Here is a 21,846-nt window from a genome sequence, read left to right as displayed (position 1 = left end):
CCAAGATCGTGTCCCCGGCCTCTGCTTTCCTGGCGGGAAAGTGTGTGTGGCTGTCAGGTGATGCCCCCCATGACCGAATAGCCTCCTGACATTCTGCCCAGGCTCGTGCATCAGAATGGCCAACTGCGGCCCCCGGGGGAACGTCTTCCTCACTTTTGGGATCTGGGGGTGGGGGGGGGGGTGAAAACTGGGGTCTGAAAACCCCCAATTTAATGACTTTAGCACAACACCTGCCCCAGTTAAAAAAAACATTTTGTCGGCGAAAGAAAATAATGGTAAGAGACCCGCGCCTTTAAGAAGGCGCACCACTCACCCTAACTTGAGGCCGTAGGACCCGCCTCCGCCGTACGCCGATTGGTGAGCGGGAGGCCGGGCGGGGCGCTGTTTGGTCGGCGGTGCTGTCAGTCAGGGACGGGGGCGGGTCTTAAAGTCGTTTGGCGGGTCGTGCGTCGAAAGATGGCGGCGCTGGCCTGTGTCCTCCTGAGGCGGCCGCTCTGCGCCCTGAGGCGCTGCTACCGCGGGCCCCGGCTCCCGGCCTCGGCCTCGGCCTCGGCCTGCAGGCCCGTCAGCGGCTCCAGCCGCACCGACTCGGCCACGGCCACGGCCACGGCGGACGCGCAGGAGCTCGGGATCGGCCACGGCGACAGTCAGAACTCGGAGGTCAACCTGTACGACAAGGTGAGGAGTGGGAGGCCGAGGATGGGCAGCTGGGCCTCGAAACATTTTGCTGGGTGGGGTGGGGAGGATTAAATACATTTCAGGTGAAAATACATCATACCGCTAGGCTTGCGGCGATGCCTCCGCAGTTGATCATCTGATCGTGATTGGTGATGCCCCACGGAGTTGAATATCTGGAATTAGGCGATGCCCTCCGCAGTTGATCATCTGAATGTGATTGGTGATGCCCCACGGTGTCGAATATCTGCAGTTAGTTGATGCCCTCCCACAGTTGATCATCTGAATGTGATTGGCGATGCCCCACGGTGTCGAATATCTGCAGTTAGTTGATGCCCTCCCACAGTTGATCATCTGAATGTGATTGGTGATGCCCCATGGTGTTGAATATCTGCAGTTAGTTGATGCCCTCCCACATTTGAGTATCTGATCATGATTGGTGATGCCCCATGGTGTCGCATATCTGGAATTCGGCGATGCCCTCCCACAGTTGAGTATCTGACCGTGATCGGTGATGCCCCACGATGTCCAATGTCTTGAATTAGGTGACTCCCTCCATAGTTGATTATCTGATCGTGATTGAGCTTCTGGCGATGCCCCACGGTGTTAAATATCTGCGGTTAGGCTGAGTGGTGATGCCCTCCACAGTCGATAATCTATCTTGTCGAGAAGTGGGGCTTGGGAGTGGGCCTGCTGCTGTTGACCGTCTGGGCTCGCACACCCAAAGTGTATCCCCTTACCGGAGGGCGGCCGTTGCCTGCGGTAACCCCGTACCCCAGCGAGAGAGTCGGGGCCTCCAGGAGAGGAGGGAGGAGGAAGGTGGCAATGGCCCTTAGAGGAGACCTTCAGGTCCCGGTGGAGCTGACCTGAGGTCCCCCTCCCCAAACATTAATGCGCTAATCCACTCCTCTCGAATTCGGCACAGTTACACCAGACAGCTGCCGTATTTCTAGTATTGTCCTTATTGGATTTGAGACGATTCTGTGGCAGCGCTTCCAACCTTCGGTGATCGGCCCTCCCGAGGCTGTCGGACCTGTTTTCCAACATTAGATGGTGCTGAAAGCTAGAACTTGCATTTCTGTAGCGCCTTTCACTGCCTCAGGATGTTCCGGAGTGCCTCACAGCCAAAGAAGTGTGGCCGCGGTTATAATGTAGGAACCGTGGCAGCCAATTTCCGCACAGCAAGATCCCACAAACAGCAATGCGATAATCGCCAGATAATCTGTTTTTTTTAGTGAGTTGGTTGAAGGATAAATATTGGCCCCAGGACACCGGGGGAGAACCCGCCTCGCTCCTGTTCAAAATAGCGCCAAGGGATCTTTTCTGCCCACCAGAGAGGGCCTCGGTTTAAAGTCTCATCCGAAAGACGGCGCCTTCGAAGGCACGGTCGTGATGCGACAGATTGCTCGATGGACTTTGCTGCTCGTCCACCGTGCACTGACCCCCCGCCCCCCTCTGGCAAATGTGTGAGGCCCAGAACAAGGGTCGCAATTTTAAAAATTACAGCGAGGCCGTTCAGGAGTGAAATCAGGAAGCGTTTCTTCACACAAAGGAGAGTGGAAATCTGGAACTCTGTTTTCTTTCCCCCCCGCCCCCCCCCCCAAAAGGTTACAGATGCTGGGGGTTAGTTGGAGTTTTCAAGACTTGAGATCGAGAGATTTTTGTTGGGTGAGGGTATTAAGGGTTACGGAACCACGGTGGGTAAATGGAGTTAAGGTACAGATCGACCATGATCTAATTGAATTGACGGAAGAGGCTCGAGGGGCTGAATGGCCTCCTGTTCCCTATACGCTCCTCGTTCTGTCACCGTTCCACTCCCCCTACAATCCTTGCTGATTGGCTCACCATCCTCCTCGTCACGGAATTCGACAGCCTCACGCCCCCCACCCCTCCTCAGACCTATTGAACTACGGTAGGCACCACAGCCTCATTCGTTCAAACAGTGTCGTGGGATCCCAGTGAAGCCTCGGTGAGTTGCCTGCAGTGCATTCTGTAGCTGGAGCCACGGTGCGCCGATGGTGGAGGCAGTGGATGTTTAAGGGCTGCGGGCTGCTTTGCCCTGGGTGGTGTGTCGAGCTTCTCCGGTGTCGTTGGAGCTGCCCCCGTCCAGGCAAGTGGAGAGTATTCCATCGCACTCCTGACCTGTGCCTTGTAAGTGGTCGGAGAGGCTTTGGAGAGTCAGGAGGTGAGTCACTCGCCACAGAATACACTTTTTAAAAAAAAAGTACCTGGACCTGCACCTAAAGTGCTGTAAGCTGCAGGGCTACGGACCGGGTGCTGGAAGGTGGGATTAGAACAGGGCACCTGGTTATTCTTCGAGCTGGCGCGGACACGATGGGCCGAATGGCCCCCTTCTGTGCTGTATCTTTTCTATGGTTCTATGCCTACAAACACAGCCTATTTATAAATCCGACACTATATCCCCTCCGCGAATCGTAGGTTCCGGTCAAGAGTGCGGGTCAGTTTGCCTCAATTGCCCATGGAGCCTGTTCCCTTCAGGAGAGATGGGGAGAGAATTCGTGACAGCACACTATGGAGAAATGACTGAACCCACAACCTAGAAGGACAAGGGCAGCAGGTGCATGGGAACAACACCACCTGCATGTTCCCCCTCCGAGTCACACACCATCCCGACTTGGAAATATATCGGCCGTTCCTTCATCGTCGCTGGGTCAAACTCCCTCGCCACCAGCTTCTCGAGGGGCAACGAGGGGCGGGCGGTAAACGCTGGCCTTGCCAGCGACGCCCACATCCTGAGGATGAATAAAACAAAAAACATTTATAAATAGCCGGGAAGTGTGTCAGTGCCTTTTAATGAGAGTTCGCTTCGATGAGCTTGAAAGGGTTCTTGTTTCGAATTGACGTGTCCAGCTCTCTCCGCACTGAAGGTCAGGGACCAACTCACAGGCAGTGACGGAGCTGAGTACCATCAGGGGAGCTCGGCTCTCTCTCTCACAGCTTGATCTGCCTCTCGCTAAATTGGTCCCTGTGGACCCCTGCAACTGGCAGCCAGTTATTGCCCGGTAAAGGCGTCTTAACTCGCTGAATGCCGGCAGTTACAGGGACGTTACTGAGAGCTGACTGTGGGCTGTCCCTTCCCCCAGAGGGAGACGGGGAGGGATAGGGAGACGGGGAGGGATAGGGAGACGGGGAGGGATAGGGAGACGGGGAGGGATAGGGAGACGGGGAGGGATAGGGAGACGGGGAGGGATAGGGAGACGGGGAGGGATAGGGAGACGGGGAGGGATAGGGAGACGGGGAGGGATAGGGAGACGGGGAGGGATAGGGAGACGGGGAGGGATAGGGAGACGGGGAGGGATAGGGAGACGGGGAGGGATAGGGAGACGCAGGGGGGAGGGAGTCGCAGGGGGGAGGGAGATGGACGGAGACGGAGGGGGACGGGGCGGGGGACGGACGGAGACGCAGGGGGAGCAAGAGAATGCTTCGACCTACTTTTGTTCACCTGGCAGATCCAGATCAGCCGTTGGTTAAATCCCGAGAGCTGGGAATTGGTTCCGAAACGGGGAAAGAATAAAAAAAAGTGTTTCTGGAGTTGAGTTGAGTTGGGCTCTGCCCACTTCCTGGTCCACTGGCGTGTCACGTGGGGACTGGGGCAGAGAGAGAGATCCAGGGCGGGGGGGGGGGGGTGGGGGGGGAGTGCAGTTTGTTGTGAGGTTACGAGAGGTACAGGCAGTCCAGAGGTAGACTGTCGGCTGTGAGTGTGAGACGAGGTAAGAACGACAGACTCCCATTTCTCCAGCTCCTCTCACCACCTCCGGACGTCCCAAAGCCCTTCCCAGCCAATGAGGCACTCTTGTAGTGCGGTCACTGCTGTAATGCGGGAAACGCGGCAGCCAATTTGCGCACAGCAAGATCCCACAAACAGCAATGTGATAAATGAGCAGATCATCTGTTTTTTTTTCAAGTGATGTTGGTTGAGGGATAAATCTTGACCCCAGGACACCGGGGAGAACTCCCCCCCTGCTCTTCTTCGAAATAATGGCCGTGGGATCTTTTGCGTCCACCGGAGAGGACAGACGGGGCCCTCGGTTTAACGAGTGTAACGCTGACTTACACCCGCTCACCTTGCTCAATAACCCTTTCCGTCCATCTCCTCCAGAACCCCGACTCCCACGGCTTCAACGCAGACCCTGTGGTCGATGTCTGGAACATGAGGCTGGCCTTCTTCTTTGGGATCTCAGTGACGATCATGATGGGATCGGTTTTTGTTCGCTACCTGCCAGACCGCGGGTAGGTGACTTTTTTTTTTAAGGCGGCGGCGGCGTAATTCGAAACACCTCTCGCGGCGGGGGGGGCGGGCGGGGGCCCTGTGTTCCAGACCTTGTTTTGTGTGTGTCCCCCGCCCCTCCGAAAAGCCGGCCAGCGCGATAATTGTCCCTCCGTACATTGAGAGAGTCCTTCGTGGGTTAATTACCCAGCGGAACAATTGCGTCCCCGGGAGCGTCGGCCTAGATTATGGGACTCGAACCCACGAGCTTGGGACTCGGAGGTGGGAGTGCTACCAGCTGAGCCACGCTGACGATCCCGATCGACAGGCAGCAGCACACGGTCTCTGGAATTGAGCTGCCCTTCAATGAAATGGGCACATGTGTGCGTGCGTGCTTTAAAATGCCTACAGTCAAAACGTGTCCGATTTGACAGCTGGGCTGCTTTAAATAGCTGCACAGTCAATCATTTCTCCCGAATAAAGCACTCCCTTGTCAGACCATCAGGTGTCTTCCAACCTGTGAGATTGACAGCTGAGGCTACGCGAGAGACTGTGGGGTTGTCATCCTGAGCAGTTTTTCGGAGAATTGAAACCGTCTCCTGATAAATGGGTTTCTCAGAGCGCCCCAGTTATCTCCCAGATTGAAACGTGGTACGCTGCATAGATTTTACAGCACAGAAACAGGCCATTCGGCCCAACAGTCCTGCGCCGGCATTTATTCTCCACTCGAGCCTCCTCTCACCTTACTCCACTCCATCTCACCCTATCACCATATCCTTCTATTCCTTTCTCCCTCATGTGTTTATCCAGCTTCCCCTTAAATCCATCTCTGTTATTCCCCTCAACCACTCCCTGTGGGAGCGAGTTCCACATTCTCACCGCTCTCTGGGTAAAGAAGTTTCTCCTGAATTCCCGATTGGATTTATTACTGACTGTCTTATATTTATGGCCCCGAGTTCTGGTCTCCCCCACAAGTGGAAACATCTTCTCTATGTCGACCCTATCAAACCCTTTCATAATTTTAAAGACCTCGATCAGGTCACCCCTCAGTCTTCTGTTTTCTAGAGTAAAGAGTCCCAGCCTGTTCAGTCTTTCCTGATAGTTATAACCTCTCAGTTCTGGTACCATCCTTGGAAATCTTTTTTTGCACCTTCTCCAGTGCCTCTATATCCTTTTTATAATATGGAGACCAGAACTGTGCACAGTGCTCCAAGTGTGGTCTAACCAAGGTATATGGAGACCAGAACTGTGCACAGTGCTCCAAGTGTGGTCTAACCAAGGTATATGGAGACCAGAACTGTGCACAGTGCTCCAAGTGTGGTCTAACCAAGGTATATGGAGACCAGAACTGTGCACAGTGCTCCAAGTGTGGTCTAACCAAGGTATATGGAGACCGGAACTGTACACAGTGCTCCAAGTGTGGTCTAACCAAGGTATATGGAGACCAGAACTGTGCACAGTGCTCCAAGTGTGGTCTAACCAAGGTATATGGAGACCAGAACTGTGCACAGTGCTCCAAGTGTGGTCTAACCAAGGTATATGGAGACCATTTTTGTTAACCCCATATACCTTAATACCTTTGGTTAAGGCCGGTATATGGACGCAGATCAGCCATGATCTCATTTAATGGCGGAACAGGCTGGAGGGGCTAAACGGCCTCCTCCTGTTCCTCTGTTCCTATCGGAACTGTGCGCACCACAGTTCAATACAAGTTCACTATACAGAATTTGTATAGCACTGTGTAAAATTAGACTTGTACACCCTTACTTTCCTCCCAACCCCCCTACCTTCCCTCTCCTCTCCCAAGGGTGCTGACTCCAGCTGCGGTACAGGGTCTACGGGTGCCAGCGGCTCTGTGGTTCCTCTCCCCTGGGGTTCCGTTCTTTATTTGTGAGCCTAGTTTTGGAGGGCTATTCGACTGTGGGCGGCGGCGCGGCTGAGGCCGATCCCGTCCCCACGCGCGTTTTTCAGCTCAAGTCACTGGATCGGGAACTTCGGCTGCCTCCCCGACCTCATCACAGATCGGGGCCTGGGACCCTTCCGATGTGGGGCTCAGTACCGGACTGAGCGCCGCATATACCCACTGAGGCACAGGGGTGGGGGCTGCGTGGCGGGAAGCGAGGAGCAGGGGCTCGAAGTCGACCGCGCCGCACTGGAAGTGGGGGGGGGGGGAGGATATCGCCGTTCCTGCGTGACTCTCGCGGTCGAATATCCTCGCAGCACACCAGCGGCCTGGGTTTGTTTTAAGGCCCCACAATCCAGACATCTCGTGTCCTGGGGGTGAGGAGCCAGAACTTCAAACGTTAGGCTGTGCGTCTGGAGCCTCCAACAGCTAATCTCTTTCTCCATCAATTGCATGTTCTGAGGCTCAGGGTCCCTGGTGGGTGCTGTGCAAAGGAACAGCTCCCAGCTACTGTGTCTCAAGCTCCAGAAAGGCAGGAGTCGATTGCATCAAATGCAGAGTAATTACTCACTCTCTTTTTTAACCTTTCAAGGAAAGAGACCACTCTGTGCTTCTGACTGCTCGGTGGGTGCCTGTACTGCCCTGGTGTGGTACTGAGTCACACGGAATAGGGCGGTCCTAGGCTCGAAAACCCCCGCCCCCTAATCTCTGGGTTAGCTGATCTGAGTCAGCTCGGGCAGTAGCGAGTCCTGGGGTTAGGGAGAGGGGGTTAAAATACTAGCCCCCGCCCCCCCCCCCCCGGGTTCCTGCTCCTGATCACCGTCCAGTGCCTTCAGGAGAGGTGACAATTTAATCAATCCCACTCGCCCCCGTTATTTCCCCGTGCGCATGTTCTGTTAATGTGTCGCACACTGAGAATGTCTGTCCTTCTGTTCATTCCTTGCTCTGCCTCACTGTCTGAACCAGTCTCTGGACAGGAATAAAGAACTTCATTATTGTCACTGAGATATTGGGGGGTCTGGGTCCGTCACTGTATAACACTGGGGTACTGTACTGGTGGGTCCAGGTCTGTCACTGTATAACACTGGGGTACAGTACTGGTGGATACAGGTCTGTCACTGTATAACACTGGGGTACTGTACTGGTGGGCCCAGGTCTGTCAGTGTATAACACTGGGGTACTGTACTGGTGGGTCCGGGTCTGTCACTGTATAACACTGGGGTACAGTACTGGGGGGTCCAGGTCTGTCACTGTATAACACTGGGGTACTGTACTGGTGGGTCCAGGTCTGTCAGTGTATAACACTGGGGTACTGTACTGGTGGGCCCAGGTCTGTCAGTGTATAACACTGGGGTACAGTACTGGTGGGTCCAGGTCTGTCAGTGTATAACACTGGGGTACAGTACTGGGGGGTCCAGGTCTGTCACTGTATAACACTGGGGTACAGTACTGGTGGGTCCGGGTCTGTCTCTGTATAACACTGGGGTACTGTACTGGTGGGTCCAGGTCTGTCAGTGTATAACACTGGGGTACTGTACTGGTGGGTCCAGGTCTGTCAGTGTATAACACTGGGGTACAGTACTGGTGGGTCCAGGTCTGTCACTGTATAACACTGGGGTACAGTACTGGGGGGTCCAGGTCTGTCACTGTATAACCCTGGGGTACAGTACTGGTGGGTCCAGGTCAGTCACTGTATAACACTGGGGTACAGTACTGGTGGGTCCGGGTCTGTCACTGTATAACACTGGGGTACAGTACTGGTGGGTCCAGGTCTGTCACTGTACAACACTGGGGTACAGTACTGGTGGGTCCAGGTCTGTCACTGTACAACACTGGGGTACAGTACTGGTGGGTCCAGGTCTGTCAGTGTATAACACTGGGGTACAGTACTGGGGGGTCCAGGTCTGTCACTGTACAACACTGGGGTACAGTACTGGTGGGTCCAGGTCTGTCAGTGTATAACACTGGGGTACAGTACTGGTGGGTCCAGGTCTGTCACTGTATAACACTGGGGTACAGTACTGGTGGGTCCAGGTCTGTCAGTGTATAACACTGGGGTACAGTACTGGTGGGTCCAGGTCTGTCACTGTATAACGCTGGGGTACAGTACTGGTGGGTCCGGGTCTGTCACTGTATAACACTGGGGTACAGTACTGGTGGGTCCAGGTCTGTCACTGTATAACACTGGGGTACAGTACTGGTGGGTCCGGGTCTGTCACTGTATAACACTGGGGTACAGTACTGGTGGGTCCGGGTCTGTCACTGTATAACACTGGGGTACAGTACTGGTGGGTCCGGGTCTGTCACTGTATAACGCTGGGGTACAGTACTGGTGGGTCCAGGTCTGTCAGTGGCGGTGGAATAGTCGGAGAAAATGAATCATTTAAAGTGTGCCAGTTAAATGCGATTTCACTCGGGGTATTGCTACGAGATGCTAAATATATTTTAATGACCACTAAATCACCCCAAACCTGTTTAAAATGTCAATAGCATCAAGGAGAGAGCAGTTCGAAACACACTGGTGCCTTGTGTCTCGACGTGTATCACTAATCAAGCACCCCTCCCCCCTTCTGAAACTTTCCAAAAATCTTTACACAATTTGGGGGATTGATTTTTCCTCTCTCCTCTCTGTCGTTGACGGTGAAGTGGACACGGTGTACTCAGTGGCCTATATAGGGCCCCAGATCTGTCTGTTCATCTACAGGCATTGACAGCAAAGCATGTGACCGACCTTAACTGAAGTTGCACTGTGCTGAAAATAGTTCACGTACTGACCCGGCCTCCTTTGGCATTGCTCGTGGCGAGGGTCAGTGCCGAGGGAGCGCCGCGCTGTCGGAGGGTCGGTGCCGAGGGAGCGCCGCGCTGTCGGAGGGTCGGTGCCGAGGGAGCGCCGCGCTGTCGGAGGGTCGGTGCCGAGGGAGCGCCGCGCTGTCGGAGGGTCGGTGCCGAGGGAGCGCCGCGCTGTCGGAGGGTCGGTGCCGAGGGAGCGCCGCGCTGTCGGAGGGTCGGTGCCGAGGGAGCGCCGCGCTGTCGGAGGGTCGGTGCCGAGGGAGCGCCGCGCTGTCGGAGGGTCGGTGCCGAGGGAGCGCCGCGCTGTCGGAGGGTCGGTGCCGAGGGAGCGCCGCGCTGTCGGAGGGTCGGTGCCGAGAGAGCGCCGCGCTGTCGGAGGGTCGGTGCCGAGGGAGCGCCGCACTGTCGGAGGGTCAGTACCGAGGGAGCGCCGCACTGTCGGAGGGTACGTCCTTTCCGCTGAGACGTTAAACCGAGGCTCCGTCTGCCCCTCTCGGGTGGATGTAAAAGATCCCACGGCCACTATTGGAAGACGAGCAGGGGGGAGTTCTCCCCGGGGTCCTGGGGCCAATATTTATCCCTCGCTTAAAAAAAAAAACCAGATGATCAGGTCATTATCACATTGCTGTTTGTGGGATCTTGCTGTGCACAAATTGGCTGCCACATTTCCCGGTGTGGAGTGGAGAGTTTATATATTGTGACACATGCGATGTCACGATTGTGTGGGACAGGCTGGATGGAGAGAGGGTCTTCTCCTGCCCGCCATTGTTCGTATTACAACACTGACCACACTTCAAAAGGACTTCATTGGCTGTAAAGCTCTTTGGGACATCCTGAGGTGGTGAAAAGCTGCCTGCGCGCGGGCTGTGTGCGTGCCTGCGCGCGGGCTGTGTGCGTGCCTGCGCGCGGGCTGTGTGCGTGCCTGCGCGCGGGCTGTGTGCGTGCCTGCGCGCGGGCTGTGTGCGTGCCTGCGCGCGGGCTGTGTGCGTGCCTGCGCGCGGGCTGTGTGCGTGCCTGCGCGCGGGCTGTGTGCGTGCCTGCGCGCGGGCGGTGAGTGCAAGATTGCTCAGCTCAGTGGCGTCTCTGTAAACGCACCTCAGCAGCCCCTGTGCAGTCGATGGATGGATGGCAGCATCCTCTGCAACTTGCACACCAGCCCAAGAAATACTGTCGGATTTCATGCCTTGGGGCTTTGCTGACTACTGGAGTCCTCGTAGATCAATAAACAATTTTTTTTATATTGTACAGCAATAAAAAAAAATGATTCAGTGCAGAACCGCTGACCTGCCTCAATCGTATAACTTTTTTTTAACGTTTCCTCTCGCTGGGGCACGGGTCCCGGCCGACCAACGGTACCTCGATGCCAGTGACCAGACAGCGAGTGTCGGTGGGATATTCGACTGTGGGAGGCGTCGATCCCGATCCTCTCCTCACCCGACACGCCCTTGCCGGCAGGGGCCCCTGGACAGTGACCCTGACCTAAGGGCACGGAGGCCGTTTGTAGCCCCCTGCCCCGGCTAAGATCGGCAAACAGCACAGAGCGGGGATGGAACAGGGGACCCTCCTGGTCTGTGTGGCTCAGTCCCACACCGGGCAGGGCAAATACCCACTTAGCTATCAGCACGCATGTTATGTAACATTATACTGCTGCAGTACTTTTGACCTTGGTGTTAAATCCTGGCTTTGTACGCTGAAAGATTTTTTAAATTTATTTTTGGGTCAATATTTTTGTTCTCATAAAATTGATGGATGGGTCATGTTGGGCTTGTAAGATTTTTCCATTTCAACACGGGTTAGATACAGAGTAAAGCTCCCTCTACACTGTCCCATCAAACACTCCCAGGGCAGGTACAGGGTTAGATACAGAGTAAAGCTCCCTCTACACTGTCCCATCAAACACTCCCAGGGCAGGTACAGGGTTAGATACAGAGTAAAGCTCCCTCTACACTGTCCCATCAAACACTCCCAGGGCAGGTACAGGGTTAGATACAGAGTAAAGCTCCCTCTACACTGTCCCATCAAACACTCCCAGGGCAGGTACAGGGTTAGATACAGAGTAAAGCTCCCTCTACACTGTCCCATCAAACACTCCCGGGGCAGGTACAGGGTTAGATACAGAGTAAAGCTCCCTCTACACTGTCCCATCAAACACTCCCAGGAGAGAGGTGGGAGAGCAGTTAGTGAGGCAACAGTTTGCTGGGGTTCCTACCTGGATTATCAGGGGTCGTTGCAAAGTTCGTGTGTTGGATGGGGAGAGGATCATCGAGGCTGCGAAGCCCCCCGTGGTTGAATATCCCACGAGCGCTGCACGTGCTCGCCCGCCTGCTGTACAGGCGGGAGTGCGGCCGACGCCCGTGGAACCCCTACCCCAGTGAGTGGTCCCGATCTGGAATGCGATGCCTGAAAGGGAGGCAGAAGCAGTTTCAATGGTATCTTATTTTTTTCAAAAGGGAATTGGATAACTTCTGGGGAAAGAGCGGGGGGGGGGGGGGGGGGGAGTGGGACCAAAGGGACAGCGCTCTCAAAGAGCCGGCACAGGCACGACGGGCCGAATGGCCCCCCCTTCTGTGCCGTACGATTCTGTGAAATGCGAGGGAGGCACGGAGGGGTGGAGATGAAGCAGTTGAGGCGAGCAATTGTTTACATGGCTCGCCGCAGCAAGTACTGCAAGAAACTCTCTCTCTCTCTCCTCTCTCCCGAGTTCTTGGCTTGTGATCATGTATCTAGATGCCGGGAAGAAGGGGGAGAGAGAGAGAGAGAGAGAGAGCGCACACACTGCTGTGTACTCGTCTGCAGGGCACTTAGGGGTTGCTCGGCGCCTGATCACGTTACAGCCTGCAAATAATCTGTGGATTTCGGAGTGATGAAGTGCTCTGCAACGTCTCCCTGTAGCCCACTGTACCCAATAAGTGAAATTGGAAGCAGAAATTACATTTCTCGAGTGAATTATTATGTCTCTAATTTCGTTGGAGAGGGGTGCCTAAAGGGTCCGGATAAAATTACCTCGTCATGACTGCAGAAAGTCTGCCCGTCAAAAGATGGTAATTAGCCAGTGGAACTTGCTGCTTCAGCTGAGGAACGCATTGCTCGGTGTGTTACTGAGCTAAACAGGGCGGGACATTGCCTGATCTCAGTGCGGGGAGGTGTGTTAACACTGGGTTGGAGGGCAGCTCAAAACCGGCCCTCTTTTCAAGTACAGCACGGGTGCGATGAGGAAAAACTTTTTTACGCAGCGAGTGGTTTATGATCTGGAATGCACTGCCCGAGGGGGTGGTGGAGGCAGATTCAATCATGGCCTTCAAAAGGGAACTGGATAAGTACTTGAAAGGAAAAAATTTTGCTGGGCTACGGGGATAGGGCGGGGGAGTGGGACTAGCTGGATTGCTCTTGCATAGAGCCGGCACGGACTCGATGGGCCAAATGGCCTCCTTCCGTGATTGTAACCGTTCTGTGATTCTCTGCACTGTCCCATCAAACTCTCCCAGGGCAGGTACAGGGTTAGATACAGAGTAAAGCTCCCTCTACACTGTCCCATCAAACACTCCCAGGGCAGGTACAGGGTTAGATACAGAGTAAAGCTCCCTCTACACTGTCCCATCAAACACTCCCAGGGCAGGTACAGGGTTAGATACAGAGTAAAGCTCCCTCTACACTGTCCCATCAAACACTCCCAGGGCAGGTACAGGGTTAGATACAGAGTAAAGCTCCCTCTACACTGTCCCATCAAACACTCCCAGGGCAGGTACAGGGTTAGATACAGAGTAAAGCTCCCTCAACACTGTCCCATCAAACACTCCCAGGGGCAGGTACAGGGTTAGATACAGAGTAAAGCTCCCTCTACACTGTCCCATCAAACACTCCCAGGGGCAGGTACAGGGTTAGATACAGAGTAAAGCTCCCTCTACACTGTCCCATCAAACACTCCCAGGGCAGGTACAGGGTTAGATACAGAGTAAAGCTCCCTCAACACTGTCCCATCAAACACTCCCAGGGGCAGGTACAGGGTTAGATACAGAGTAAAGCTCCCTCTACACTGTCCCATCAAACACTCCCAGGGCAGGTACAGGGTTAGATACAGAGTAAAGCTCCCTCAACACTGTCCCATCAAACACTCCCAGGGCAGGTACAGGGTTAGATACAGAGTAAAGCTCCCTCAGGATGTCCCAAAACGCTTTTCATCCAGTGAAGTACTTTTTGAAGTGTGGTCACTGTTGTAATGTGGGAAACGCAGCAGCCAATTTGCGCACAGCAAGATCCCACAAACAGCAATGTGATAAATGACCAGATCATCTGTTTTTTAGTGATGTTGGTTGAGGGATAAATATTGGCCCCAGGACACCGGGGAGAACTCCCCCCTGCTCTTCTTCCAGTAGTGGCCGTGGGATCTTTTACATCCACCTGAGAGGGGCAGACGGGGCCTCGGAAATAATATTTTGGGTTACAGTATATGAGTAATTTGGACGTGACGTGGTGAGTGTGACAGGCTCGGGGAGGAACAGGAGACTGTGGACCTAATGTTCCCAGAGCTCTCCACCACTGGGGGTTCTCCTCACCTCATGTCTGGAACTGTTGTAGAGTCATGCATAGAGATTGATTAGTGTGATCAGTTAAGAAATCCATTATCATTGTATCGTGGGACTAGCAGGGTGGGAGGAGAACAAGATGGACCGCGGCCGTTTTCGTCTTGCAATAACAACTTGTGTTTGTACAGAGCCTTTAACGTAATAAAATGTCCCAAGGCACTTCACAGGAGCGATTATCAGACAAAATAAGGAGATATTAGCTTGGTCAAAGAGGGAGGTTTTAAGGAGCATCTTAAAAGGAGGAGAGGTTTCGGGAGGGAATTCCAGAGCTTGGGGCCGAGGCAGCTGAAGGCACGGCCGCCAATGGCGGAGCGATGGAAATCGGGGGGGATGGACAAGAGGCCAGAATTGGAGGAGCGCAGAGACCTGGGAGGGTCGTAGGGGCTGGAGGAGGTTACAGAGATAGGGAGGCGGGGGGCGAGGGCCGTGGAGGGATTGGAACACGAGGATGGTGAGTTTTAAAATGGAGGCACCGGGGGGACCGGGAGCCGATGTCGGTCAGCGAGCACAGGGGGGTGATGGGTGAACGGGACTCGGTGCGGGTCAGGATACGGGGGCAGCAGAGTTTTTTTTATTGGATGAGCTGGAGTTTACAGAGGGTGGGCAATGTCCCCGGAACACGTATTTTTTTAAATAGATGACTGGTAAGGAGAGCAAAGTATTGATGTGTACCAGTGGGCTCTTTAATAGTGGGTCCTGTGCTCCACATTGGCACAGAATGTCATATGTAGGACGAGCCTCTCACAATCTAGCCTGAGCACTGAGCAGAATGAGGTTACCAACCTGTGGAGCTGCTCCTGGGTCCACTCGCTGCACGTGAAGGATTTGATCTGCTGATCCGTCCTTTCGAAAATCAGAGCAGGGTTAAAATGTAGGCCGGCTGCATCTCTCTTCGCTGATTGCTCCTTCGTTTGGGCCCTGCTTTTCCAAGCAGGCACTCGCTCCCCCCGGCCCGTGCTGGGATCTCGCCCCGTGTGGGACTGAGCCCCAACACGCAGGCCGGGCGAGGGTTCGGCTGCGATGCTCTCCGCGGCGGAATAGCTTGCCAATTTCTCAGAGCCGGCAGCCTTCGAGGGGATGTGAGGGCAGAGACATCCTCCCGATCGAATTGCCTGGCACCAGCAGGGCCGGGGAGCTGCGGATCTATTATTTTATATTTGTCTCATTTCCCTGATTGTAACTCGCTCTGCCAGGCTGGGGGCGGTGATGATCCTGCATCCACATCCGGGGGTCCTCTGTCCCGGACCCTCTGGGTCCTGAGGCAAAGTTTTGACAAAAGAGTTGACAACAACTCCCGTTTCTCCAGCTCCTTTAACGGAGTAAAAACGTCCCAAGGCGCTTCACAGGAGCGTAAATCAGACAAAAATTTGATACTGAGCCACATAAGGAGATATTAGGACAGGTGACCAAAAGCTCGGTCAAAGAGGCAGGTTTTAAGGAGCTTAAAGGAGGGGAGAGAGGCGGAGAGGTTTAGGGAGGGAATTCCAGAGCTTAGGGCCGAGGCAGCTGAAGGCACGGCCGCCAATGGTGGAGCGATGGGAATCGGGGGATGCGCAAGAGGCCAGAATTGGAGGAGCGCAGAGATCTGGGAGGGTCGTAGGGGCTGGAGGAGGTTAATTCGGCATTTAGTGCTGTTGTTAAATATGATTTATTCGCCGTTGCGGTTTCAGACTGCTTGGTGTGAATATTAATTTTTATTTTTAATCTAATCCTACGTGCGGAGCCTGGAGCTGATGAAAAATTCAGAGGGAGTTGGGCCGAGTTTTATTTTATTTCTGTGGCGAGCCTGTTGCTAATTTATGCCACTCCCGAAATAGATTGGGAGGCGATATTTTTGTAACCTGCTTTACTGAGCTTGCGTCAGTGCAGCTAAGGATCTGTTACTTCTCCCCCAGCGAGGCCTGGGGGGACCCACCTGAAGACCGAGTGGACTCTGGTCTGTCGCAGCCTGGGGGGGAGGAAATAATCCTCCCGCTGCTCTCACTCCTCCCTCCCTGCCCACGAGTCCCCCACTTGCATTTATTCAAGATGTGGCGTTATCCCTCTCCCTCTCCCTCTCCCTGGGCTACGGGTTCTACGGGCGCCCTCTGGCACCTCGCCTGAAAGGGTTGGCCGTCACGCGAGTGAGCCCAGACGCCGGGTGCTCGGGGCTGTTCGACCACGGGGGGCATCGCGGCCGAGCCCGCTCCGGTCCCTGCGCGCGCATTCGTGATCTCTCTCTCGCGCGCGCGCTCGCCCCCTCGTTCGCGTCCTTGCTCACGCACTTCTTGCTCACTCCCTCCCTCGCACTCTTACTTTTAAAATCGTGGCCTGGCCCCAAAACGGTGGGGTTGGAGCACGACAGAAACTAGTGGAGGGTGTACTGGATGAGGGGACTCCTGAAGCAGTCTGAATACAGGAGCTAGTCACACACAAGGCACAGGCACGATGGGCCAAATGGCCTCCTCCAGTGTTGTATCATTCCATGATTCTACGATAGAAAGACTTGCATTTCTGCAGCGCCTTTCACCACCTCAGCCAGCGAAGTACTTTTTTTTTTGAAGTGTGGTCACTGCTGTAACGCAGGACACACGGCGCACAGCAAGATCCCACACACAGCAATGTGATAACGAGCAGATCATCCGTTTGTTTTTTTTTAGTGATGTTGGTTGAGGGATAAATATGGGCCCCAGGACACCGGGGAGAACTCTTTCCCCCCTCCCTGCCCCCCCTGCTCTTCTTCCAATCGTGGCCTGAGAGGGGCAGACGGGGCCGCGGTTTAACGTCTCATCCTGAAAGACGGCACCTCCGCCGGTGCGGCGCTCCCTGGGCACCGCCCCGGGAGCGTCAGCCTGGATTACGGGGCTGGAGTCTCTGGAGTGGGGGCTCGAACCCACGGCCTTCTGACTCCGAGGGGAAAGTGAGACGACCCACTGAGCCCCGGCTGATGAGACCACAAATATTCACTGTCTCCGAACTGTGTTTGCCCCTTCTCTCCTCTTGCACCGTGAGATCTGATGTCCTGCCGCTGGTTGGTGGGAGCGGCGCCCACCAAGGTTGAATAGCTCGGCGGCGTTCGGGTTCGGGCCCTCTGCCCTTGTGGGGTGCGGGCCCCCGCTTGCTCCAATCCCCCCCCCCTGCTCCGCCAGCACCCGGGATTAAGGAATTCCCCGTTTTTGCCTTTCCAGGATGCGGCAGTGGGCGAGGCGTGAGGCAGAGCGGAGGCTGAAGCAGCGGGAGGCCCAGGGATTGCCGGCAATCAGCGAGAACTACTTCGACCCGGCCAAGATCGTCCTGCCCCCGTCAGAGTGAGGGGTGGTGGAGGAGGAGTGGCGGGGGGCCCCCCCACACCGAGGGACCGCGGGGGAGTAACCTTCCCCTCTGATGTACAGCGGCAGTTTGTGCCGGACGACAATAAAGGGTTAAATTAATTCACCGTTTCGCTGCGTGCCGTCTTGTCGCGCTTATTTCGCGCCGCGGAGTCCGCTCGGGGCCGAGGCCGGCAGACGCGACTGTCGGGGTGCACAGCAAGATCCCACAAACCGCAGGAGATGAACAACATGGTGGGGCGGGAGGGTTGGAGGGGGAGGGTTATGGGGGGGCCATTTGCGGGGGGGTTAGATGGTGGAGGGGGGTTGGAGGGGGGGGTCTTGGGGTCGGTGCAGGTTAGAGGGAGGTTGGGGCCGGACAGTGCGGGGGCCGAGCGGGTCAGAGGGAGGTCGGGGTGGATTATAGTGGGGGGTTGCAGAGTGGGGGGCAGGTTAGAGGGGGCTGCGTCACAGTGAAAGACCCGCGAGCTGATGGCCCGATTGCAGGACTGTAAACAACGGGAAACAAGGGGTTCGTTCTGTGTGAGACACTGTGGCTCCTTTTAAAGCTGGTGTGTGAACACTCCAGGAAACATCCAGAGTCTCTCCTGCAACAGAACCACCGAATGCCAGATATAAATAATGGTGTAAAAACACAGAGGAAGATTGGTGCAGCATTGAGCAGATAAATCATCCATCTGTCGGGAATAAACAGTGCAGCTCTCACAAACGACAATCGTAATTTTCCCAGGAATTATTTGCTGCCCCAATTCTGCTCAATCAGTGCGACAGAAATAAACAAACATCAGCAACTAAATCCCATCAAACACTCCCGGGGCAGGTACAGGGTTAGATACAGAGTAAAGCTCCCTCTACACTGTCTCATCAAACACTCCCAGGGCAGGTACAGGGTTAGATACAGAGTAAAGCTCCCTCTACACTGTCCCATCACACACTCCCAGGGCAGGTACAGGGTTAGATACAGAGTAAAGCTCCCTCTACACTGTCTCATCAAACACTCCCAGGGCAGGTACAGGATTAGATACAGAGTAAAACTCCCTCTGCACTGTCCCATCAAACACTCCCAGGGCAGGTACAGGATTAGATACAGAGTAAAGCTCCCTCTACACTGTCCCGTCAAACACTCCCAGGGACAGGTCCCACCCGAGAACCCTCCAGTATCTTGCCCGAGGGGGCTGTTCTTCGTGCGTGAGTCCGCACGGTGTGTTGTGGCTGGATTATTCAACTGTGGGGGCATCACCAAGCTTGCACATCCGAGCAGGAGTCAGTGGACGGTGATCAGGAGCAGGAACCCAGGCTGATTTCCCCCCTTCCCATCCCAGGGGCACTGCAAACTGCAACCTCCCACCTCCATCCGGGTTGAAATCAGCTAATTCGGCCAAGGCAGGCGATAGACTCCACGACCCTCCTGGTCTGTATGGGTCAGCACCACACTGGGCAGCGCGTTCACCTACCGAGACCATTAAGCTGTTGGCGCCGTGTGGTATTTCCCTTTTAAATCTGAAGTGGTGGGCCCCACGCAGAGCAGGATCGTCCGTCAGATTGCTGGACCAGTGACCAGTGTGGTTTTACTCAAAGGTATTTGACTTTTTTTTTCTTGCTGGGATTCATATTTCCCTTTTAAGTGTTTGATTAGAAACTCCAGCACCCCTTGCTTCTCTCTCTCTCTCTCTCTCTCGTCCTCTCTCACTCCATCTCTCCAGCACCGACACACTCTCTCTCTCCCTCTCTCATTATGTGCACTCTCTGTTCAGCAAACTAGCAGCTTTGAGAAAACTCTGGATCCCCGACTTACCCCGGAGATCGGGAGAGGATAATCTCACTTTGAAATCAGGTATGTGGGGGAGAAACCCTCTTTTTTTTTGTTTACATCCCGAGCCGGCGGTGGGAGAGGGGCAAATGACAAGAGATTTGATGAATTGAATTAAAGCAGCCCAGGTTTAAAATAAATCCTCGACAATCGTTTTAAAATCTTGCAGAGACTGGCGTCATGAAACGTGTTTCTTTTAGTTAAAACTATGCTTGTTCTTTCTCCCCCACTCCCCCGAAAAAAGATCCAAAATATTGATTGCACATCATTAAAAATTTAGTATGTTGGGTTTTTTCCCTAGGATAGAACTGAGCTTCGTACGATAGACTTAGCTGCGACGAGATTGTGTGAGCTTCCCACCGCAAACTTGCCGGTGCGGACAGTGTGCTGTTAAATTGCTTCGAGAGTTGATGTTGGAGAGAAAACACTTCCCCTTCAAAGCTCGTGTTCCCCCTTTTTTTGCCTGTAAGATGGTCCTTTATTTATTCTTGGCCTCTGTTCGTTCTCTGTGGGGGGGGGTTGTGTTTGTGTGTGATTAAATTGGAAAGACTGATTGCAGAAAGGGATTATGTTCAGTTGAAGCGGGTTTGCAAGTAGCATGAGGGAGATTATAAGAGGGGAGAGAGAGAGACACACACACACAGGTGCACACTGACAGAGAGAGAGGCAGACACAGGTGCACACTGACAGAGAGAGAGGCAGACACAGGTGCACACTGACAGAGAGAGAGAGACACACACACAGACACAGGTGCACACTGACAGAGAGAGAGGCAGACACAGGTGCACACTGACAGAGAGAGACACACACACACAGACACAGGTGCACACTGACAGAGAGAGAGGCAGACACAGGTGCACACTGACAGAGAGAGAGAGACACACACACAGACACAGGTGCACACTGACAGAGAGAGAGACACACACACACAAACACAGGTGCACACTGACAGAGAGAGAGACACACAGACACAGGTGCACACTGACAGAGAGACACACACACAGACACAGGTGCATACTGACAGAGAGAGACACACACACAGACACAGGTGCACACTGACAGAGAGAGACACACACACAGACACAGGTGCACACTGACAGAGAGACACACACACACAAACACAGACACAGGTGCACACTGACAGAGAGAGAGACACACACACAGACACAGGTGCATACTGACAGAGAGAGACACACACACACACAGACACAGACACAGGTGCACACTGACAGAGAGAGAGACACACACACAGACACAGGTGCACACTGACAGAGAGAGACACACACACAGACACAGGTGCACACTGACAGAGAGAGACACACACACACACACAGACACAGGTGCACACTGACAGAGAGAGAGACACACACAAACACAGATGCACACTGACAGAGAGAGACACACACACCCCCCCACAGAGTAAAAGATACACATACTCAGAGGGAGAGACACACATGGAGAAAGAATATGAGGCAGAGAGAGAGACCGTGAATGGGAGGGAAAGAGAGAAGCCTCCAAATTCAGAGGCAAAATGTGAACTGGCTAATGTGAAACAGAAGGAGAGACGGTGATTCAGAGTCACAGACAGAAGGAGAGGCGTAGATTTACTCTCCGAGATGGACAGGACAGATTGCGAGAGAGAGGGAAACTGGACGAGAGATAGACATGCGAAGAGTTGGAGGGAAGGATGGAGAGAGAGAGAGAGAGAGAGAGCGAGGGAAGAAACCAGGGAGAGGGAGAACGAGATGGGCTCCCAATCCAGTTGGAAGTGGGGGCGCAGTTAACCCTTTGCCTGGGCGGTGATGGGATAGACATCTTTCAGCTGACGGTGAACTCTCTCAGCCTCTCGCTGACTGTCGAGGTTGTTAATTGCTGATAATTAATTAACACCGTGGTTTGGTGTCTGCTTGAGAGGCTCCCGAAGGTGAGGTGTCAGTGTGCGAGAATGTTCCAAAAGAAAATCTCGTCATTGGGGAACAGATTACCGCTCCCTCCCTCCCACCCCACGTTCCCTCCCTCCCCTCGATCCTCCTCCTCCTCCCGCCCTGGCCGAGTGTGGGTTCGACGGACGCTGACTGCCCTCCTGCGTCGCCCCCACGTGCGAACGCAGGATGCTGACCGCCCACCGCCCCCCCCCCGACGCAAACCCGGGCTATTCGACTGCACGGGGCATCGCGGCCAACCCCGTCCTCGCTCTCGTCGTCCAGCAGGGGGAGCGGGAACCCAGATCGAATTCCACCCGTCCCTCCCCCCCCCCACCCACCCACCCCTAGGTAACGGAAGGGCCGCTGAGGGCAATATTAGCGGCCCTAACTGAGTCCCATTATAGCCCTCGCCCGCCTGCCCTGGCTCAGATCAGCAAACCCAGCGATCCCGCAATCTCCCTGTCCCGTGTGGACCAGCCCTTCGCTGGGGAAACTCGTTCATGGATTTACCCCACCTCCCCAACGACCAGTTTCGGTTTTGTGAGGGTGCACTGAATGCCGTGATTCAGATCAGAAGGTGGGCCGGTGAATGGGGACTCAGATAGACACCGACACTCAGAGTCC

General features: G+C 54.6%; 1 protein-coding gene across 1 annotated transcript; it reads left to right on the top strand.

Annotated features, from left to right (window-relative positions):
- Positions 1-427: 427 nt before the first annotated feature.
- Positions 428-17,589, top strand: ndufb11 (NADH:ubiquinone oxidoreductase subunit B11). Its single transcript, XM_067979580.1, has 3 exons — positions 428-678; positions 4,796-4,926; positions 17,347-17,589. Exons 1-3 carry the CDS (start codon positions 457-459, stop codon positions 17,468-17,470), a joined length of 477 nt encoding a protein of 158 aa, XP_067835681.1. The 5' UTR covers positions 428-456; the 3' UTR covers positions 17,471-17,589.
- The last annotated feature ends 4,257 nt before the right edge of the window (positions 17,590-21,846 follow it).

The sequence above is a fragment of the Heptranchias perlo genome, unplaced genomic scaffold (assembly GCF_035084215.1).
Source record: "Heptranchias perlo isolate sHepPer1 unplaced genomic scaffold, sHepPer1.hap1 HAP1_SCAFFOLD_482, whole genome shotgun sequence".
NCBI classification, from domain to species: Eukaryota; Metazoa; Chordata; class Chondrichthyes; order Hexanchiformes; family Hexanchidae; genus Heptranchias; species Heptranchias perlo.
The sequence above is the reverse complement of the archived record's forward strand: the minus strand, read 5'-3'. Positions and strand labels throughout refer to the sequence as shown.